This window comes from Leucoraja erinacea, chromosome 2 (genome assembly GCF_028641065.1).
Source record: "Leucoraja erinacea ecotype New England chromosome 2, Leri_hhj_1, whole genome shotgun sequence".
Classification (NCBI taxonomy): Eukaryota; Metazoa; Chordata; class Chondrichthyes; order Rajiformes; family Rajidae; genus Leucoraja; species Leucoraja erinaceus.
The window spans coordinates 115671659-115691996 of NC_073378.1; the positions used below are offsets into that span (position 1 = coordinate 115671659).

Sequence of the window (20338 nt, forward strand, 5' to 3'; positions counted from 1 at the left end):
CGGTTCTTCGGGGGAAAAAATCACCGTTTCGCAACTTAAAATGTGAATTAAATACATCTTAAGAAACACTTTTATACATAAAAATAAACTACTTTCTTTTACCTGTCCCCTACGCAAAATCTGGCCCCGTTGACGGCATTGGCGGCTTCAGAAGCTGATTTTAAAATCATTCCAGCGATTAACTTGTCGGGCAAATTTTTTTTTTAAAACACACAGAACGGCCGTCGGAACGATTCTTTAGCAAAATCTTGCACTCCAACAAAATATAATCCAGGACCAGGTCGGAAAAAAAACGCGTTTTAACCCCGCTCCCCCCTCAAACATGCCAAAATCGCGCACACGGCCAGTGGCAGAATTGCAGCGCCGCTGAAGTTAAGCATTGTACATACCTAGGTAAGGGGACTATTTCTTCCTCTTACTACAATCACACAATAGCATATATCTAAATCTATCTGAACCTTATATTTGACTCCTTGTACTGAAACATTGTGCAGAATCCCAGATATAATCTCAAAAAATTCTCCTGGATTTTACTTTAATGCAAATGGTGATAAATTGCTAAAATGCCCCTTTAATCATATTGCCAAATTAATCTACCATTCCAATATAAGGCTTCACTTTCACAAATATCCTCTGCATTCTCTCACATGAAGTGCCTTAAGGTCGTTTTCCAATTAAAACCAACTATTTCAGAAATTAATGAGGCACGTCTTCAGCGTTCCAACATTAGGCAAAGGGACTGGTGGGGATTCATTTCAACATGAAAAGGTTTGAAAACACTTGCAGAGAGGTGGAGGTTCCCCACAGTCACACTGCCACCGTGACCCGTTGCAAAGCAGGATCTGTCATTTGCAGATCAAAGTGTAAAAATATCGTAAAATAACCTATTTCGTTTCTAAAATGAAGGACACAAAGTGCTGGCGTTAAAAGGGCCTGTCCCACATTCACGACCTAATGCACAACATTAGGTGTCCTCGTGGACATTTTTCATCAGGCTTAAAAAAACACCCCGACCTACTTGATGCCACGAGTACCTATGACTAGCATCGCGACCTGCTATGACCTACCTATGACCTCCTACGACCTCGTGACAACCATGTTGCAAGTATGAGTCAAGGGCAAACTTGGCAGAGGTTGTGATTTAGGTCATGAAAGTGGGACAGGCCCTTAAAGCAGCGGGTCAGGCAGCACCTCTGGCGAACATGAATAGGTGAGGTTTCGCTGTCAAAGTGTTCCGTTCATTCATCGTTTTTTTATTATAATCTGTTCCATTCAAGTATCCAGGTTATATTGCAGTGCGATAGACACAAGGTGCTGGAGTAACTCAGTGGGTCAGGCAGCATTACTGGAGGAAAAGAATGGATGACATTTTGGGTCAGAATCCGTCATCAGTCTGGTCACGACCCAAAGCGTTGGGTCGCTGATGCAGGGATGCTGCCCGACCCGCTGAGTTACTCCAGGACTTTGTGTCTTTTTTTGTAAACCAGCATCTGTGTAGAACAGTTATCCCTCAGGTTCCTATTAAATCTTTCCCCCCTCACCTTAAACCTATGTCCCTCAGTTCTCAACTCACCCACACTGGGCAACAGACTCTGATCTATTCCATTCATGATTTTGCAAACTTCTAGAAGATCACCCGTCATCTTCCTGTACTCCAGTGAACAGAGACCTAACCTGCTCAACCTCTCTCTATAGCTCAAACCCTTGAGTACTGACAACTAACTTTTGCAGTAGCTAATCTGCCCATAGTTGTGGGTAGTAAATGCTGCGTCTCGTAGAGCTGATGTCTCACAGTTCCAATTGTCCTGGTTTGATCCTGACCCCTGGTGTAGACTACACATTTTCCCTGAGGTTTTCTCCAGGCTCTCCAATTTCCTCCCACATCGCAAACATGTGTATGTTGTTAGAATGATAAACCGATGTTGCCTTTTAATGTGCAGGTGAGTGGTGGAATCTACGGAGAATTGATAGGAATGCAGGGGAATAAAATGGGATTACTGTAAATGGCCACTTGATAGTCAACATTGATTCCATCTACACTTCACGCAGCATCGGAAAAGCAGCCAACACAATCAAAGACACATCCAGCCCTGTCTTTTCTTCTTCTCCCTGTTCACGTCCGGCAGAAGGTGGTGAAGCTTGAAAGCGCACACCACCAGACTCATTAACAGCTTCCTTCCCTCTGTTAGTAGGCTTCTAAATGGTCCTTCCATAATCTAAGGTATTGGTTGATTTACCTCTATCCCATTGCGGACATTGGTCTTTGTCTTTGGAACTGATGCGCTACAATGCAGAGAACTATGTTCTGCATCCTCCCCTTTGCTCTATCGATTGTACTTGAATTTGAACTGATGGTAAGTTTGAACTATGTATGGTTGTGTTTGACGGAGCTTTCAACTGTACTTCAGTACATGCGACACAAAAAAAACAGAATCGTGCAAAGCAAAGCTTTTTATTGTACCTCAGTACAGTCAACAATAATAACCCTACATCTAAACTTAACCTATGGACTGAAGGGCCGGTTTCCATACTCTATGGCTTAAATGTGCAAATACAATCTTCTTACATTAGCTGAAGAATTAAACTCTGGAATGTTTAAAAGAGGAACATTTCACAGAAAGGTGTGTCATCTTCATTAAACCATCAAGAACGAAAACACGGTTGGTATATCCGTTTTTGCGAGTTTTGTGTTAAATTAGAGCGATTGTTTTTCCTTTTTTTTTTTCTTTTCTTTCTAGGGTCTTATTTCCTTTCTTTATAACTTTTTCCCTACAATATACGATTCTTGACCTTGTTTTACACTAGCTCGTAAAACGAAGTGGTACAATAATATATATGTGTATTGTGTAATGGTACCTATGCAAATATAAAAAATAAAAACCCAGTTTCCTCCAAATGCCAAAAAGTGATAACACACAGAGCAAGCTAGATAAAGGAGCTCGAAGGACTGACTTGAGAATTGGACTCTAATACTAGAAACAGGTAAGTTGGTTTTATAAGGAAGGGTTATTGTCTGAGTGCAGGTATATGTGGGAGAATATTTTCGGCAAAAGGGTAGATAAATGAACTAATAGTTATATGGTTATGGTACTAGGCAGAGTGTTCCGTTTTGTCATTCCTCAAGTCTCAAGTCAGGTGCTTTGAAATTAAAAGAGCTGCTGCCTGACCCGTTCAGTCACTCCAGCACTTTGTGTCCTTTTGTGTAAACCATCATCTGTAGTTCCTTATTTCTATACTTTAAATGGTGTTGAAATGAAAAAGAGGTTAAACATTGCTGAATATGTCTCCGGCAACTGGGATGTGACACATACATACGATGAACTTCATCAGTAAAATGTAAGTAATAGGTCTTGAAGTCAAATAGCAATTGCTCTTTTGGAATAAGAAGGGATCCTTTCTCCAAAGTAATTGGAGGTGGATGCATTTAAATTACGCAGAAGTACACCACCTGGTTTACAGCTGATGTGAAAGTAAAGGCACATGTGATATCAATCGTCATAGGGTCAGGGCATGGAAACAGGCCCTTCGGCCCAACTTTCCCACTCCGACCAACATGCCCTATCTACACTTGTCCCACCTGCCTGATTTTGGCCCATATCCCTCTAAACCTATCCAATCCATGTACCTATCCAAATGTTTCTTAAACATTGTGGTAGTACCAGCCTCAACTACCTCCTCCAGCAATTCGCTCCATATACCTACCACCATTTGTGTAAAAATGTTGCCCCTCATATTCGTATTTTACATTCGTAAAAATGTTGCCCCTCATCTTTCCCCCCTCATCTTAAACCCATGCTCTCTGGTTCTCAATTCCCCTACTCTGGGCAAAAGACTGAGTGCATTTATCCGATCTTTCCTCTCATGTTTTGCAGGTACAAGATCACACCTCATCCTCTATGGAGAATTTACTGTACTTCTAATAAAAATTAAATTAAAAAAAAAAACCCATCGAGAAAGAGCTTCCTCCAAATGGCCACAAAGTGCTGGAGTAAATAAAGCTTTTCCCACTGAGAGTAGGGAAGATTCAAACAAGGGTACATGACAGCGGAGTGAGAATTAGGGACTGAAGTTTAGGGGATAACATGAGCGGGGAAACCCTCAACGTTACTCCTCACTCAGAGAAACTTCGAACTGGTGGTTCTCGTTTAATGTAGAACTTCGAGCTTCCAGTGAAGGTGGTGGAGAGCATAGGTTAACATATTAAACGTTTTTATATAAATCATTTTAAAATAAGTAGCCCCTGGTTAGTTTATATGGAAACTTAACGTGAAGGGTTTGAATGGAAGGCCATATTGTCTGAGTGCAGGTCCATTTAAATGGGACGTAGGGGAGTGAATTTTATTAGTGTTTACGGCACGGACTAGAAGGGTCGAGAATGAGGGCTGTCTGTTTGATGAAAAGTTCCTCTTCTGTGCTGTAATTGTTTGTTCTATGGTTCTCATAACAGTCAAATCTGTAGCAGGTCAGGGCAGCAGCCCTAATCTGGAGAAACTGGTCTAGTTATGGGGGACTGACGTTTTCAGGATCAGGACCATTCCTCAGACTAAAGAGTCTCAAGTCAGGTGCCGACTCGAAATGTCATCTATCCACGTTCTCCAGAGCTGCTGCCTGACCCGTTCAGTCACTCCAGCACTTTGTGTCCTTTTGTGTAAACCAGCATCTGTAGTTCCTTATTTCTATACTTCAAATGGTGTTGATTCAGCCAAACAGTAAATTATGATTCTCTTCTCTCTTGCTCCAGGTTAACAATACTATCGATAATCTGCAATCCATCACCTCCGGCAACTGGGATGTGACACAGATTTTGACATACGATGAACTTCATCAGAAAATGTAAGTGTCCAGGAATGGCTAAAACAAATTAGAAGTCAAATAGCAATCTGCTCTTTTGGAATAAAGGATCAGACACCCATTCTGGATCCTTTCTCCAAAGTCAATACAATTCAGATTCAGGAGCGAAACATAACAAAAGATGATTGATATAAACTATTTCACAGATTACGCAGAAGTTACACCACCTCCACATTGTTTATGGGCTGCAGACTGCAGTGTTTCTGCATTACAGCTAGAGGAACTGTGAAAGTAAAGGGAACATATCAGATACTTTGACTAGGAAAAATAAAACCAGCTTGAAACGGCACATGTGATTACAATCGTCATAGGGTCAGGGCATGGAAACAGGCCCTTCGGCCCAACTTTCCCACTCCGACCAACATGCCCTATCTACACTTGTCCCACCTGCCTGCTTTTGGCCCATATCCTTCTAAACCTACCCAATCCATGTACCTGTCAAAATGTTTCTTAAACATTGTGGTAGTACCAGCCACAATTATTAGTTTAGTACCTCCAATCCCCAGCAATTTTTGCTCCTATATACCTGGTTTGTACCACCATTTGTGTAAAAACTGTTGTTCCCCCTCATATTCGTATTTTGTCAGTACACATTTTTGGACTGCTAAATCCTTCAGTCACAACATAAGCATTCCTGTATTTCTATCAGGAAAGGACCAATAATGCACTCTATGTACTTTGTGACTTAGAAAAAGCATTACCTCATTAAACTCCATGTCCTCTGGTTCTCAATTCCCCTACTCTGGGCAAAAGACTGAGTGTATTTATCCGATCTATTCCTCTCATGATTTTGTGACATACCCCTCTACAAGGGATCACCCACCTCGAGGATTTGCCTCCTATCGCTGCAAATGCACTCGTCAGGTGCAGAATAAAGTCCTAGCCGTTGGCCCGCGGTGCTCAACCGCGGCACTGAGCCGCCCGTCTATAGCCTCAGTGCTCCAACGCGGTTCAGTCCTCATAAAAGGTCTTTTAACCTGCAACCCTTTCCAGCTCAACAAACACTGCTGTCCGGCTCGCGCAGGTAAGGTGGTTTTAAACGCGATGCAGTGCTCCAGCATAACAGGGTGAACAAAACTGACACAATACTCTAAATACTGCAAACGGAAAGGAAAGCAGTAAAGGGTAGCCATGCATGTAGGAAGCAACTGCAGATGCTGGTTTACACCGAAGATAGGCACAAAAAAATGCTGGAGTAACTCAGCGGGGCAGGCGGCATCTCTGGAGAGAAGGAATGGGTTGCATTTTGGGTCAAGAGGGAAGGGTCTCGACCACGAGACATCACCCATTCCTTCTCTCCAGAGATGCTGCCGGTCCCGCTGCCTGTCTGAAGAAGGGTTTTGGCCCGAAACGTTGCCTATTTCCTTCACTCCATAGATGCTGCCGCACCCGCTGAGTTTCTCCAGCACATTTGTCTGCTGCTGAGTTACTGCAGCATTTAGTGTCTAATAAAGGGCTTTTAATAGACATTAAATTAAAGGCCCTTTAATTTAGGGCCACTTTCACAACCTAATTCACGACCTCTGCCAAGTTTGCCCTTGACATACTCGCAGCATGGTCGTCACGAGGTCGTAGGAGGTCGTAGGTAGGTTGCAAGTAGGTCGTGATGTTAGTCGTAGGTATTCGTGTCATCAAGTACGTCGGGGCGTTTTTCTAGCCTAATGAAAAATGTCCACGAGTAAAAAAGGTTGTGAATTAGGTTGTGAAAGTGGGACATTAAGGGTAACCTACCCGAGCAACCTAGCTGTAATAATGATCCCTGGAGAAGAGAGAATGAACACTTCTCCTCATCTGTTCCTCCCACTATCCTCACACACTCCTTCCCACACACATCTTCTCCCTTCCTCACTCATCCAACATTTTCCACACAGAGGGACGTGCGTGTAAATGGAATAAGCTGCCAGAGGAATCAGCAGAGTCAGGTACAATGGTGTCCTTTACAAGACACTTGGACAGGTACATGGATGGGGAGGAAACCTTTAGAGGCCGATGGATCAGACACCGGCAGGTGTGAGGCAACTTGGTCGGTATGGACGAGTTGGGCCCACATCCCAAGGCCATCACACAAACCAACATCCCTTCCATTGTCTCCATCTACATTCCACGCTGCCTCGACAATGCCCCAGCATAAATCAAGGACCAATCCCACTCCGGTCACTCCCTCTTCTTCCCTCTCCCATCAGGCAAGGTACAGAAGTTTGAAAACGCACAGCTCCTGATTCAGGATCAGTTTCTTCCCAGCTGTCATCAGGCAACTGAACGGTCCTGACCTCCCATCTACCTCATTGGAGACATTTGAACTATCTTTAAGCAGACGTTTTGGAATTTAATATTATATCTTTGCACTAAATGTTGTAACCTTTATCTGTAATCATTGCGCTGTGGACAGCTTGGTTGTAATCACAGAGTATTTTTTTTGATTGGGGAGCAAGCAAACAAAAGCTTTTCACTGTATCTCGGTACACGTGGCTGTTATAAACAAACAAACTAACATGCAGTGTGGCTCTATGACTCTATGACTCCATGCCGACTTCTCTCCGGCAACTAAATCCCATCTATACCATCCTTGTCACCACCCCTGCCCCCATCCCCAGGTGATATTCCACCTTTAGCTTCCACACTCGATCCTCTCAGCATTGTTTCAGGCTACCGTTATACAGGACCATGAGTTAAATGGTTTATAAATGCACCCTGTTCAAATTACACCAGAATCATGTAATAGCAAGGACTTAACAACCACAGCCAAGAATTAATATTTGATCCTGAATTGAGTACAGCCATGTAGTTGTAACCCAGTGTTAACGAGGCAGAATTTACTGCCTTTCAAGTACATAAATTCTTACTATCTAATTTATTTTTTCAGAATAACTTGTAAGAGGCTGCAAATGTAGCAGCCCCTCTTTTCAATACAGATCTGCTTGAAATTGCCCAAGTGTGAAACAACATTTTGGAAACCATTTCATCTATGAAAACCATAAAAAATTAATATTTTTCCTGCTTCTTTAACAGCTCCATGCTGAGACAGTTGATAAAGTGAATGCTAACTGGTCCTTATTTTAGTCTCTATAATTACACCTATTTATCTTTTGTTCTCCCGTGCCATATTATATATCATATTTCCGTATGTCCTTAAGGGTGTCAGGGGTTATGGGGAGAAGGCAGGAGAATGGGGTTGAGAAGGAAGGATAGATCAGCCATGATTGAATGGCGAAATAGACTTGGTGGGCCAAATGGCCTAAATCTGCTCTGAGAATTTATGAACATATGAGGTAGAAGAATGTAATTTGGCCCATTAACTCCATGCTGACTCAGAAAGCAAACCTGTTCCCCTATGAATGACCCTCACTGCTGGAAAGGAGTGTTGGCCTGAGTTGTTTTTAAGACAGATACAAAGAAGACCCGAAATGTTGACTATCCAAGTTCTCCAGAGATGTTGCCTGGCCAACTGAGTTACTCCAGCAGTGTGTGTGAAGAAGGGTCGGATGAAGGGTCTCGACCCGAAACGTCATCCATTCCTTCTCTTCCGAGATGCTGCCTGTCCCACTGAGTTACTCCAGCATTTTATGTCCATCTTCCACTGTGTGTCTTTTCTTGCTTTCAAACTGTCACCATTTCTCCCTGCGGCCAGTTCTCTCCACATATCCCGGCAATTCTACGCCCCACCCACACTGCGGGACAATATACTGGAGTAGGAAGTATTACATTGCAAAGCGATATTAATGGATTATGCAATTGAGCAGCAAAGTGGCAAATGGATTTTATGTCGACTAATACAAAGTCAAACTTAAAAGGGTAGATCAGAACACTTTGTAAATGGTAAAGGGATAGATATATAGAGGGGTGAAAGAGGCTCAGTATTTTGTGAGCAGCAAAACCAGGCTACAAAATAATGAGAAAAGGTTAATGAGATTCTGGTACTTATATCGTCTATATTCGAGGTTAGAGATCATTTTTACAGCCATATAAAACTCTTGTTAATCCATTAATCAGTTGTTCTGGTCTATCGGAAGTGATGTTAGGGAACTTTACAATGTACATCAGCTACAGGAGTTTGGATTCTCTTCTGTGAATAACAAGCGCAGCGTAGATAAGTGAATGCCTCTCCCAGGCAAGCAAAATCAAAAATTAATGGTTTAAGGTAAGAGGGGAATGAGGGGCAACATCCTCACACAGAGGATGGTCGGTATACAGAGCTGCCAGAAAAAGTGATTGCGGAAGGTACAATAACAACATTTGAAACCAACCTCCCTTCCGTTGACTCCATCTACACCATGCTGCCTCAGTAAGGCCACCGGCATAATGAAGGAAGAGTCTCACCCGGACACTCCCTGTTCTTCCCTCTAACATCAGGCAAAAGGTACAGAAGTGTGAAACCATCTCCAGATTGAGGGACAGTTTCTTCCCAGCAGTTATCAGGCAACTGAACCAATTTATCACCAACTAGAGAGTGGACCTGACCTACCACACACCTTATTGGAGACTCTTGGACTATCTTTAATTGGACATTACTGGACATTAACTTGCACTAATCATTATTCCCCTTAGTCTGTACAATGTGGACGGCTTGATTGTAACCATGTGTAGTCTGTCCACCAACTGGATACTATGCAACAAAGCAGCTTTGCACTGTACCTCGATACATGTGAAACCAAAACTAAACTAAACTAAAACTAAAACTAAACTAAACATTTGGGCAGGTACATGGATAGGAGCGGGTCGAGGGATTTGGACGTAACACAGATAGAATTCTAATGATTCCTCTGGGCGACACGATGACACAACGGTAGAGTTGCTGTCTTACAGCGCCAGAGACCCGGGTTCAATCCTGACTACAGATGCTGTCTGTACGGAGCCTACACACACTAGAGACAATTTGCATATACACCAAACTAATTAATCTGCATACCTGTATGTCTTTGGAGTGTGGGAGGAAACCGAAGATCTCAGAGAAAACCGGTTACGGGGAGAATGTACAAACTCCGTACAGATAAGCAGCTGTAGTCGGAATGAACCCAGATCTCCGGCACTGCAAGCGCTGTAAGGCAGCAATTCTACCGCTGTGCTACTATGGCCTTCCATATCATTGAAACCTTTCCATATCTTTAGTTTCCCTCTCCCCTGACTCTCAGCCTGAAAAAGGGTCTTGAACCAAAACTCCACCTATTCCTTCTCTCCAGAGATGCTGCCTGTCCCACTGAATTACTCCAGCATTTTGTGTCTATCTTTAGTGTAAGCCAGCATCCGCAGTTACTTCCTACATGTATTCGTTTCCTTAATTCCATTATTGCACTTTCATTTTTTTTCATCGGGTTAATTTATCGTTAAATGTATCCTCAGTTGTATTCACAGTATAATTACCTCATTTACTTGTTACTCCATGAGCTTCATGCAACTAAAGAATTTCATTCCACCCGGGTGTATATGACAATATATTAATGTACATCTGTACGTAATGAAACACGGATTAAGCTGCACCTGGAGTATTGTGTGCAGTTCTAGTCACCACACAGTAAGAAGGATGTTGTTGCACTAGTGAGATCACCCATCCTTAGACTTTAGAGATACAGCCAAAAATAGACCCTTCAGCCCACCACGTCCACGTCGACCAGCGATCACCCCGTACACTAGCACTATCCTACACACTATAGAGAATTTAACCCAAAGTCAATTAATTAACAAATGTGTATGATTTTCGAGTGTGAGGGGAAACCGAAGCACCCAGAGAAAACCCAAGAGGTCACGGGGAGAACATGCAAACTCTGTACAGGCAGCACCCACAGTCAGGATCGAACCTGGGTCTCTGGCGCGGTAAGCCAGCACCTCCAGCGCTGCGCCACCATGCCACCCTGCTACGCCCCACCCCATCTATTGCCATCATTGAAGGCATTTAGTTAAGGGCCTGTCCCACTGTATGAGATAATTCAAGAGTTCTCCCGACTTTCCCCTGATTCGAACACGGAGAATTACGGTAATAGCCGCTTGTCGGTACTCGGGGCTCTCGTGGACATTTTTCAACGTTGAAAAAACTTCATGAGTCTTCCCGTGTTTTCCCGAGTATCTGCTGTTAGCGTTACGAGCCGCTAAAAGCCCTGTCCCACTGTACGAGTTAATTCCAAGAGCTCTCCCGAGTTTAAAAAAAATCAAATTCATGGTAAGCACGGAGAATGAACGTAGCGGGTACGTCGGAGCTCGGGGACGTCTCTTAGCGGTCGTACCGCTAATGGCAGGTACTCGGGAAGACTCGCTAACGGCAGGTAAGCAAGGGAAGACTCGTGAAAATTTTTCAACATGTTGAAAAATGTCCACGAGAGCCCCGAGTACCGACGAGTGGCCATTACCATAAATCTCCGAGTTCGAATAAGGACAAACTCGGGAGAGCTCTTGGAAATAACTCGTACCGTGGGACAGGGCTTTAAGAGAGACGTCCCTGAGCTCCGATGTACCCGCTACGTACATTCTATGTAGTTACCACGAGTTTGATTTTTTTTTTAACTCAGAAGAGCTCTTGGGTAAACTCGTATAGTGGGCAGGCCCTGTATAGGGATAGGCTGGGCTTGTTTTCCTTGGAGTGAAGGAAGCTGAGAATTGACTTTAGAGTTTAGAGATGGAAACTGGCCCATCAGCCCACCAATTCCTCACCAACCATCAATCACCCTGTACAGTAGTTGTATTAGTGGCAATTTACTGAAGCCAATGAACCTGCAAACCCGCATGTCTTCAGAATGTGGGAGGAAACCGGAGCACCTGGAGGAAACCCACGCGGTCACAGGGAGAATGTGCAAACTCCATACGGACAGCACCCGTAGTCAGGATCGAGCCTGGGTCTCTGGTGCTCTGAGGGAACAAATCAACTGCTGCACCACCATGCCACCATAAACTTGATGGAAGCAAAGTAATAAGAGGCATAGATAGGGTCGATAGTCAGAATCTAAAAATAAGAGGTTTAAGATAGCCATTTAAAGGGGGATTAAGGATAAATATTATTTTGTGCATAGTGGTTGAATCTGGAATGTGCTGCTAGAACAGGTGAAGAAATCAGATGCGATCACTAAGTTTAAGAATTGTTTAAACAGACACTTAAATAAGCAAAGCATTAAATGATACAGACCTAACATAGGCAACTGGGATTAGAATGGATTGGCAGAAAGAACAGCATGGATGTGATGGGCGGAAAGGCCTGTTTCTGCGCTGTACATACAAATATATAACTATGATTCGATGTCTTCGTTCTCCATGTGATTATTGCTAAATTGTCTTGCACTGTCTGCGTGTAGACTAAGTATCCCATGATCCAGATTATAAGCACCTCTTATTCATTAATGCATTCGTATATTGTCCTATCAATACCTTGACATAAAAAGAACAAATTATAAAAAATAATAAATTAATTATTCATTTAATTTACTGCTCTTATCCCCAGTTACTTTCTGAGCACAGAGGACTCTCCGTTACGGCGACAATTGTACAGGTAAGATTGTGTCTGCTTGAGCATGAGTATTGTGTTACAATCCGCACATGTGCGCATGTATATGTTTTAATGTGTGCATGTGTTTGCCGGCACATGTGTGTGTGCAAGTTGTGCTTGCATGTCAATGGCACGTGCTTATGAGTGTGCATTAGTATCATTGATCTGTGTGAGCGTAGTATCTGTTTATGCTTCTCTGTATGTGTTGTGTTTGGGTGCATGCTTGTGTATGCGCACATGCATGGGTACGTGTGTGTGTGTGAATGTGCACGCATATGTATGCGACCAGTTATGTGTGTGCCAAATGTGCACATGGGTGTATATGTGCATGAGTGTCCGTGTGACTGCACATGTGTGTGAGCGAGTGTGTGTGTGTGTGTGTGTGTGTGTGTGCATGTGCACGCATTCTGTTTGGGTTCTCTGCGTGTGCGTGTGTGTGCACATATGTACGTGGTCAATTGGTTAGATATTATTCCAAAATCACACAGCATAGTCACAGGCCCTTCGGTCTACCATTTCTATACTGGCCATCAAGTTCCTATTTCCACTAATCCCATTCACCAGGTCCCTAGCCTCCTCCATACGTGAGTGTGTGATGTGACTACCATGTGCATGAGATGTATCCATCATGGCCAAGCTGCCCACCAAGACAACAAGGAACTTTCCTACTGATGCCCCTGGTCCACTAGAGGCCACTGCCCTATGACTGCAACCTACTCATCTCCTGAGGCTCCGCTCATTATTTCCAGGTTAATTTATTCTCGAGATACAATATGGAAACAGGCCCTTCAGTCCACTGAGTCCGCACCAACCAATGATCACCCCGTACGCTAGCACTATCCTGCACACTAAGGACAATTTTACCAAAGTCAATTAACCTACAAACCTGTATATTTTGGAGTGTGGGAGGAAACCGGAGCCCCCGGAGAAAACCCACGCCGGTCACGGGGAGAACGTGCAAACTCCGTGCAGACAGCACCCGTAGTCAGGATCGAACCCGTGGCTCTGGCGCTGTAAGGCAGGAACTCTACCCTTGTGCCACTGTGCTGCCCAGTTATGTTTGACCGACTCCCTCTGCAGTGGCTGGAGTCCTCTCAACGTTTATATCGCTTACAAAATAAATAAATAATTGCTCAGACATGCATAATACAGTTGATTGCTCAGCAGAGTGAGCTTTTAAATGATTTACTTTGGCCCAGCAATTTTCATGCTATGCTGCCTCTGAATCTCCCCCCCCCCGTTGATATAATGATATATCGATCCCCAAAGGTAATGTTTGGATTCATGCCTGCAATTTCTCAGACAGTGAGTCTCTGCTAATCCATACAGAGAGGATGGCGGCCCAAACAGAATAAACACTTCTGCACAGAGGAGGAAAGGGACTGGGAGAGTATTAAACTGACACCTAGTGGTTGACTGGGGTATAGCAGTAAATATCAAAGGCAGAAGTTCAAGTTCAAGTGAGTTTATTGTCATGTGTCCCTGTATAGGACAATGAAATTCTTGCTTTGCTTAAGCACACAGAAAAATAGTAGGCATTTACTACAAAACAGATAAATGTGTCCATATACCATGATATAAATATATACACACATGAATAAATAAACTGGCAAAGTGCAAATAACAGAAAGTGGTTATTAATAATCAGAGTTGTGTCCGAGCCAGGTTTAATAGCCTGATGGCTGTGGGGAAGTAGCTATTCCTGAACCTGGTTGTTGCAGTCTTCAGGCTCCTGTACCTTCTACCTGAAGGTAGCAGGGAGATGAGCATGTGGCCAGGATGGTGTGGGGCTTTGATGATGAAGCAACTGCAGATACTGGTTTACAAAGCCTTGGTGTAAGTGGGCAAGTACCATCGATACATTTAAGAGACATTTGGACAAGTACATGGATAGGATAGGTTTACAGTTTTATGGGTCAACTGCAAGTAGGTGGAACTAGGGTTTTGGCCCGAAACGTTGCCTATTTCCTTCGCTCCATAGATGCTGCTGCACCCGCTGAGTTTCTCCAGCATTTCTGTGTACCGTAGATGGGGCATGTTGGTCGATGTGGGCTAGTTGGGCCGAAGGGCCCCTGTTTCCATGCTGTATGACTCTTTGCAGCAGTAAGTGTGCGTATGTATGTATATGTGTGGGTGTCTGTGTCTATGTGTTTGTATAAGAAAAAGGAACAGAATTAGGCCATTCGGTCCATCAGGTCTTCTCCACCATTCGGTCAAGGCTGATCTATTTTCCTTTCAGCCCTATTCTCCTGCCTTCCTCCCTAACCTTTGACACCCATACTAATCAAGAGCCCATCAATCTCAGCTATAAAAATACCCATTGACTTGGGCTCCACAGCCTTTTCTGTGGCAATGAATTCCACAGATTCACCACCGTCTGGCTGAATACATTTGTGTGTGTGTGTGTGTGTGTGTGTGTGTGTGTGTGTGTGTGTGTGTGTGTGTGTGTGTGTGTGTGTGTGTGTGTGTGTGTGTGTGTGTGTGTGCGCGCGCTTGTGTGTGTGTTTGCATGTGTGTGCGTATGCTTGTGTGTGCGTGCTTGTGTGTGTGTGCTTGTGTGTGTGTGTACATGTGAGTTTGTGTATGTGTGTACGTGCATGTGTGTTGTGCATGCTTGTGTGTGTGCGTGTGTGTGTGCTGTGTGTGCGTGTGGGTGCGCTTTGTGTGTGCGCATGCTTGTGTGTGTGCATGTCCTTTATGTGTGTGTGTGTGTGTGTGTGTGTGTGTGTTTGTGTGCTGTGTGTGTGTGTGTGTGTGTGTGTGTGTGTGTGCTTGTGTGTGTGTATGTATGTGTGTGCGTGCGCTGTGTGTGTGTGTGCGTACGTGCGTGTGTGTGTGTGTGTGTGTGTGTGTGTGTGTGTGTGTGTGTGTGCCTGTATCTGTGTGTGTCCGTGTATCTGTGTCTCTGTGCCTGTATGCCTGTGACTATGTATGTGCATGTGTGCGTGTATATGTGTGTGCGTGCTTGTGTATGTTTGAGAGAGAGGAAACAGTCAAAACTGCAAACGGTTGTGTGTGTGTGTGTGAGACTGAATCAGAGTGTGATATCCCAGTGGGCTGGAGGAGGCTTGCATCTGTGTGTGTGTGTGCCAGTGTGTTAAGTTTAATGTCTTTAGTGTATGTTAGTTTGGTTTAGTTTAGAGATACAGAGTGGAAACAGTTCGCCCCACCAAGTGTGTGTGTGGTATGTGCGTGTATATCCTACACACTGTGTGTGAAAAGCGACGAGGGTGAGAGAGCGGAAGGATGAAAGAGAGGGGGGGGGTATTATGAGAGAGAGGAAACAGTCAAAACTGCAAACGGTTGAGTACCAGTAGAGAGATGAAAATCAGAAAAGCATGAGACTGAATCAGAGGAATGCAGATATCCCAGGGGATTGTAGGGCTGGATGAGGCTAACATGCATCTAGCTGACCTTAATGGGGGCCTATAGTACTGCCAGTTTGCATTAAGGATTTAATCTCTTTAGTTTAGTTTAGTTTGGTTTAGTTTCGAGATACAGAGTGGAAACAGGCCCTTCGGTCCACCAAGTCCACGCTGACCAGCGATCACCCATACACCAGTTCTATCCTTCACACGGCTCAAAGCAATTTCCAGAGGCCAATTAACAACTACAAACCTGCCCTGTCTTTGGATTGTGGGAGTTCCCGCTGCGCCAAAAAAACCGGAGCACCCAGGAGAAACTGTTGCCCAGGCAGACGCAGTCCCAGGGGGAAAATGTACAAACAGTTTTTACCCCACTGCTATAAAAGCACTAAATGTAGCCGCCAAGGAACGCAGGGGCGATACAGACTAAGGGATACTGACAGCACCCGCTTTCAGGATCAATTATTTTACCGTGGGTTTCTCTAGCTTTAGGCGCTGCACTGACTGGCAGACAACTTAAATTTTGTTGTACATGCCCATGCCACAATGACAATAAAGAAACTATTCTATTCTAAAGTCATTACATACTGTATATTTAAGTAATATGGATGATAATAGTGTTTGCTGCACCTGCTAAAAACAATCTTCTACCTTTAGTGCAGAGACCAGCGGGACCTTTAACAGGCGCTGCCTGTCCTGTGATCTGATCCCAAACTGCACATTCTTCAGCGCTTCATTTAGTCACAACATGCATTACTTCCTGCTGTACTGCAAAGGTGGGTGAGAAATAGTTTTGTTTTCTATACTACCTACATTTCTAGAAGTTCGTTCCTTTCCCTGAGTCTTATTTCCTTAAGATAAAGAACCAGCCTGTTTGGTCCATCGAGTCCATGCCAACCCTGAGAACCATCCCATTCCCCCACTTATTTTCTGGTAACCTATTCTTTCACACATGCCCATGATACAGGGAATAATATCAAGTGCAAGATAAAGTCCAATTAAAGATAGTTTGAGGGTCTTCAATGATGTATACAGTAGCTCTCCAGTTGTTAGTAGGGTAGTTCAGTTGCCTGAAAACAGTTGGGAAGAAGCTGTCCCTGAATCTGGAGGTGTGTGTTTTCACACTTCTGTATCTCTTGCATAATGGGAGAGGGGAGAAGAGGGCAGGGTGACCAGACCAGGGTGTGACTTGTCCATGATTATGCTGGTGGCCTTGCCTAGGCAGTATGAAGCATAGATGGAGTCAATGGAAGGGAGGTTGGTTTGTGTGATGGTCTGGGCAGCGTCCACAATTCTCTGCAATTTCACACGTTCTTGGATGGAGCTGTTCCTGAACCATACTGTGATGCATCCTGATGAAATGCTTTGCACGGCGTGTCTGTAGAAATTTCTGGGTACAAGCCGAACCTTCTAAGTAGAGGCGTTGGTGTGCTTTCTAAATCCCAATGAGAAGCACTCCTTTAAGAGGATGCACTTTGCAGTTGATATTGCGTTCCCTTCATGGGCAGAGCCCAATCCTGCATTTCAAAGCCCAATATTGCAGGTTCTAATACACCTAACACGTTGCACACAAATTGTGAGCATCAAGGTGTTGTATCCTCAGTTGGCATCTCGAAACAAGGCCTTGGCAGAGGAAGATTCTCAACACAAAGAAATGCAGGTAGAACATTTTCCCACTGTAAATTGCTCCAGGGACAGGTGGTGGTAGGTGAATGCTGGGGGGGGGGAGTGGGAGTTAATGGGCACATGAGAGAGAATATGTTGCAGGAATACATGGGGAGATATAACTGACGGGAGAACATAACCTGATGCAATAGGAACTTATGCCATCGTGCTCAGTAAATCCCAATTGATTCCAGGTTTCCTCCTACACATCGGACTTGCTAATGATTTCTCTTTATCTCTTCAGGGCCAGGAGTTCCAAAGGTCACAGTTCACAGCACCAGTAACAGGCATGGTAAGTCGTCACCTTTCGCCTGTGGTTTAGTTTATTGTCACGTGAACCGAGGTGCAGTGAGAAGGTTTTGTTGCCTGCTAACCAGTCAGCGGGAAGGCAATACATGATTACAATCGAGCCGTTTACAATGTACAGATACATGATAACGGACTATGATGAGCAATAGAAATTACTTAGCAATATAATCCTTGTCAGGTCAAACTGCAGTCTCTATATCTTCATGGTACCGATCAGTAGCCATGTCTTCCTCGCTTATATAACCTACTCCAACACCAACTCTCTTTACTATTCACACACCTAAATGTCCTCATCCCTGGAATCATTCTAATAGCCCTGTCCCACGGTACGTGTTCATTCCAAGAGCTCTCCCGAGTTAAAAAAAAATCAAACTCGTAAGGACGGAAAATGAACATAGCGGGTACGTTGGAGTCTCTTAGCAGCTCATAACGCTAACGGCAGGTACTCGGGAAGACTAGCTAACGGCAGGTAAGCTCAGGAAGACTCGTGAAGATTTTTCAACATGTTGAAAAATGTCCACGAGGGCCCCGAGTACCGATGAGCGGCTATTACCGTAAATCTCCGAGTTCGAATCAGGGCAAACTCGGGAGAGCTCTTGGAATGAACTCGTACCGTGGGACAGGGCGTTAACCTGCGAAAGAAGGAACTGCAGGTGCTGGTTTACCTTTGAAGGTGGACACAAAGTGCTGGAGCAACTCAGCGTGTCAGGCAGCATCTCTGGATAAAGGAATAGGTGACGTTTTGGGTCGAGACCCTTATGACACTGAGAGTCAGTGGATAGGGAAGCTGGAGGTATGAAAAGGTGCAGAATAAATCAGAGCCGGCACTGATGGCCCAGGAGCCCATGATTCCAACCTGTTGCTTGCAGCTTTGATTAGCTAACTGGTCTTTGCAAAATATATGGCACCCAGAACTGAATCCAATACTCCAATTGTGGCCAAACCAATGTCAAGTTGAATGGTAATGTATTGTGGGATGGGCAGCATGGTGGCACAGCGGTAGAGCTGCTGCCTTACAGCACCAGTGACCCAGGTTCAATTCTGACTACGGGTGCTGTCTGTACGGTGTTCGTGCATTCTCCCTGTGACCACATGAGTTTTCTCCAGCTGCTCCAGTTTCCTCCCACACTCTAAAGACGTAGAGATTTGTAGACTAATTGGCTTGGTAAAATTGTAAATTGTCGCTAGTGCGTGTAGGATAGTGTTAGTGTGCGGGTTCACAGGTCATCGCGGACTCGGCGGGCCGAAGGGCATCTTTCCGTGCTGTATTTCTAAGGTAAACCAAACTGAACTGAACATGGTCGGTATAGAATGCTTTCTAGTTCACTAAGGGCATCAAGCATAATTTCAGCAACAGGTAAGCTGAGGTGACATCAAAGTTATAACATCGCTTACTCCGACCTCATCCAAAGAACATTATATCAGCTGGATGGATTGAGCTAAAGATGACTTAAAATCTAACTCCTTTTTTTAACCCCTTTAGAATATTTTGTGCTGGAGAGAAACGAGAAGGTCGAGAATGCCACTGAGAGCAAGCAAATGCCCAAGATAGAGTTCAAAGAAATTCAAATAAAAGATTACAGTAAGTATTGTTCTTCTCAGTTGCGGAATATAAGAATATAATAGCGCACTAATACAATAGCCCAGAGTCATATCATTTGACTCGGCCTTAAGAGACTGATGTGCATCCACTTTGTGTTTTATCACTCAATAGCATTCAGAAGTTACATAATTACATAGATACATAGAAAATAGGTGCAGGAGTGGGCCATTTTGCCCTTCGAGCCTGCACCACCATTCAATATGATCACGGCTGATCATCCAACTCAGTATCCCGTACCTGCCTTCTCTCCATACCCTCTGATCCCTTTAGCCACAAGGGCCCCATCTAACTCCCTCTTAAATATAGCCAATGAACTGGCCTCAACTACCCTCTGTGGCAGAGAGTTCCAGAGATTCACCACTCTCTGTGTGAAAAATGTTTTTCTCATCTCTGTCCTAAAGGATTTCCCCCTTATCCTTAAGCTGTGACCCCTTGTCCTGGACTTCCCCAACATCGGGAACAATCTTCCTGCATCTAGCCTGTCCAACCCCCTAAGAATTTTGTAAGTTTCTTTAAGATCCCCTCTCAATCTCCTAAATTCTAGCGAGTATAAGCCGAGTCTATCCAGTCTTTCTTCATATGAAAGTCCTGACATCCCAGGAATCAGTCTGGTGAACCTTCTCTGCACTCCCTCTATGGCAATAATGTCCTTCCTCAGATTTGGAGACCAAAACTGTACGCAATACACCAGGTGTGGTCTCAGCAAGACCCTGTACAACTGCAGTAGAACCTCCCTGCAACTATACTCAAATCCTTTTGCTATGAAAGCTAACATACCATTCGCTTTCTTCACTGCCTGCTGCACCTGCATGCCTACTTTCAATGACTGGTGTACCATGACTTCCAGGTCTCGCTGCATCTCCCCTTTTCCTAATCGGCCACCATTCAGATAATAGTCTGCTTTCCTGTTTTTGCCACCAAAGTGGATAACCTCACATTTATCCACATTATACTGCATCTGCCATACATTTGCCCACTCACCCAGCCTATCCAAGTCACCCTGCAGCCTCCTAGCATCCTCCTCACAGCTAACAGTGCCCCCCAGCTTAGTGTCATCCGCAAACTTGGAGATTGTAGATC

The 20338-nt window shown here is 44.2% G+C and overlaps 1 protein-coding gene across 3 annotated transcripts in view; it reads left to right on the plus strand.

The window, feature by feature from the left end:
• The window catches only part of dpp6a (dipeptidyl-peptidase 6a), a 664537-nt gene that overhangs the window by 618856 nt on the left and 25343 nt on the right, over window positions 1-20338 (plus strand). For all 3 annotated transcript variants that reach the window (XM_055664215.1, XM_055664233.1, XM_055664224.1), the window contains exons 14-18: window positions 4742-4833; window positions 12272-12319; window positions 16339-16457; window positions 17591-17638; window positions 19139-19237. In XM_055664215.1, the coding sequence (XP_055520190.1) occupies window positions 4742-4833; window positions 12272-12319; window positions 16339-16457; window positions 17591-17638; window positions 19139-19237 (406 nt within the window). The remainder of the gene's footprint in view (window positions 1-4741; window positions 4834-12271; window positions 12320-16338; window positions 16458-17590; window positions 17639-19138; window positions 19238-20338) is intronic.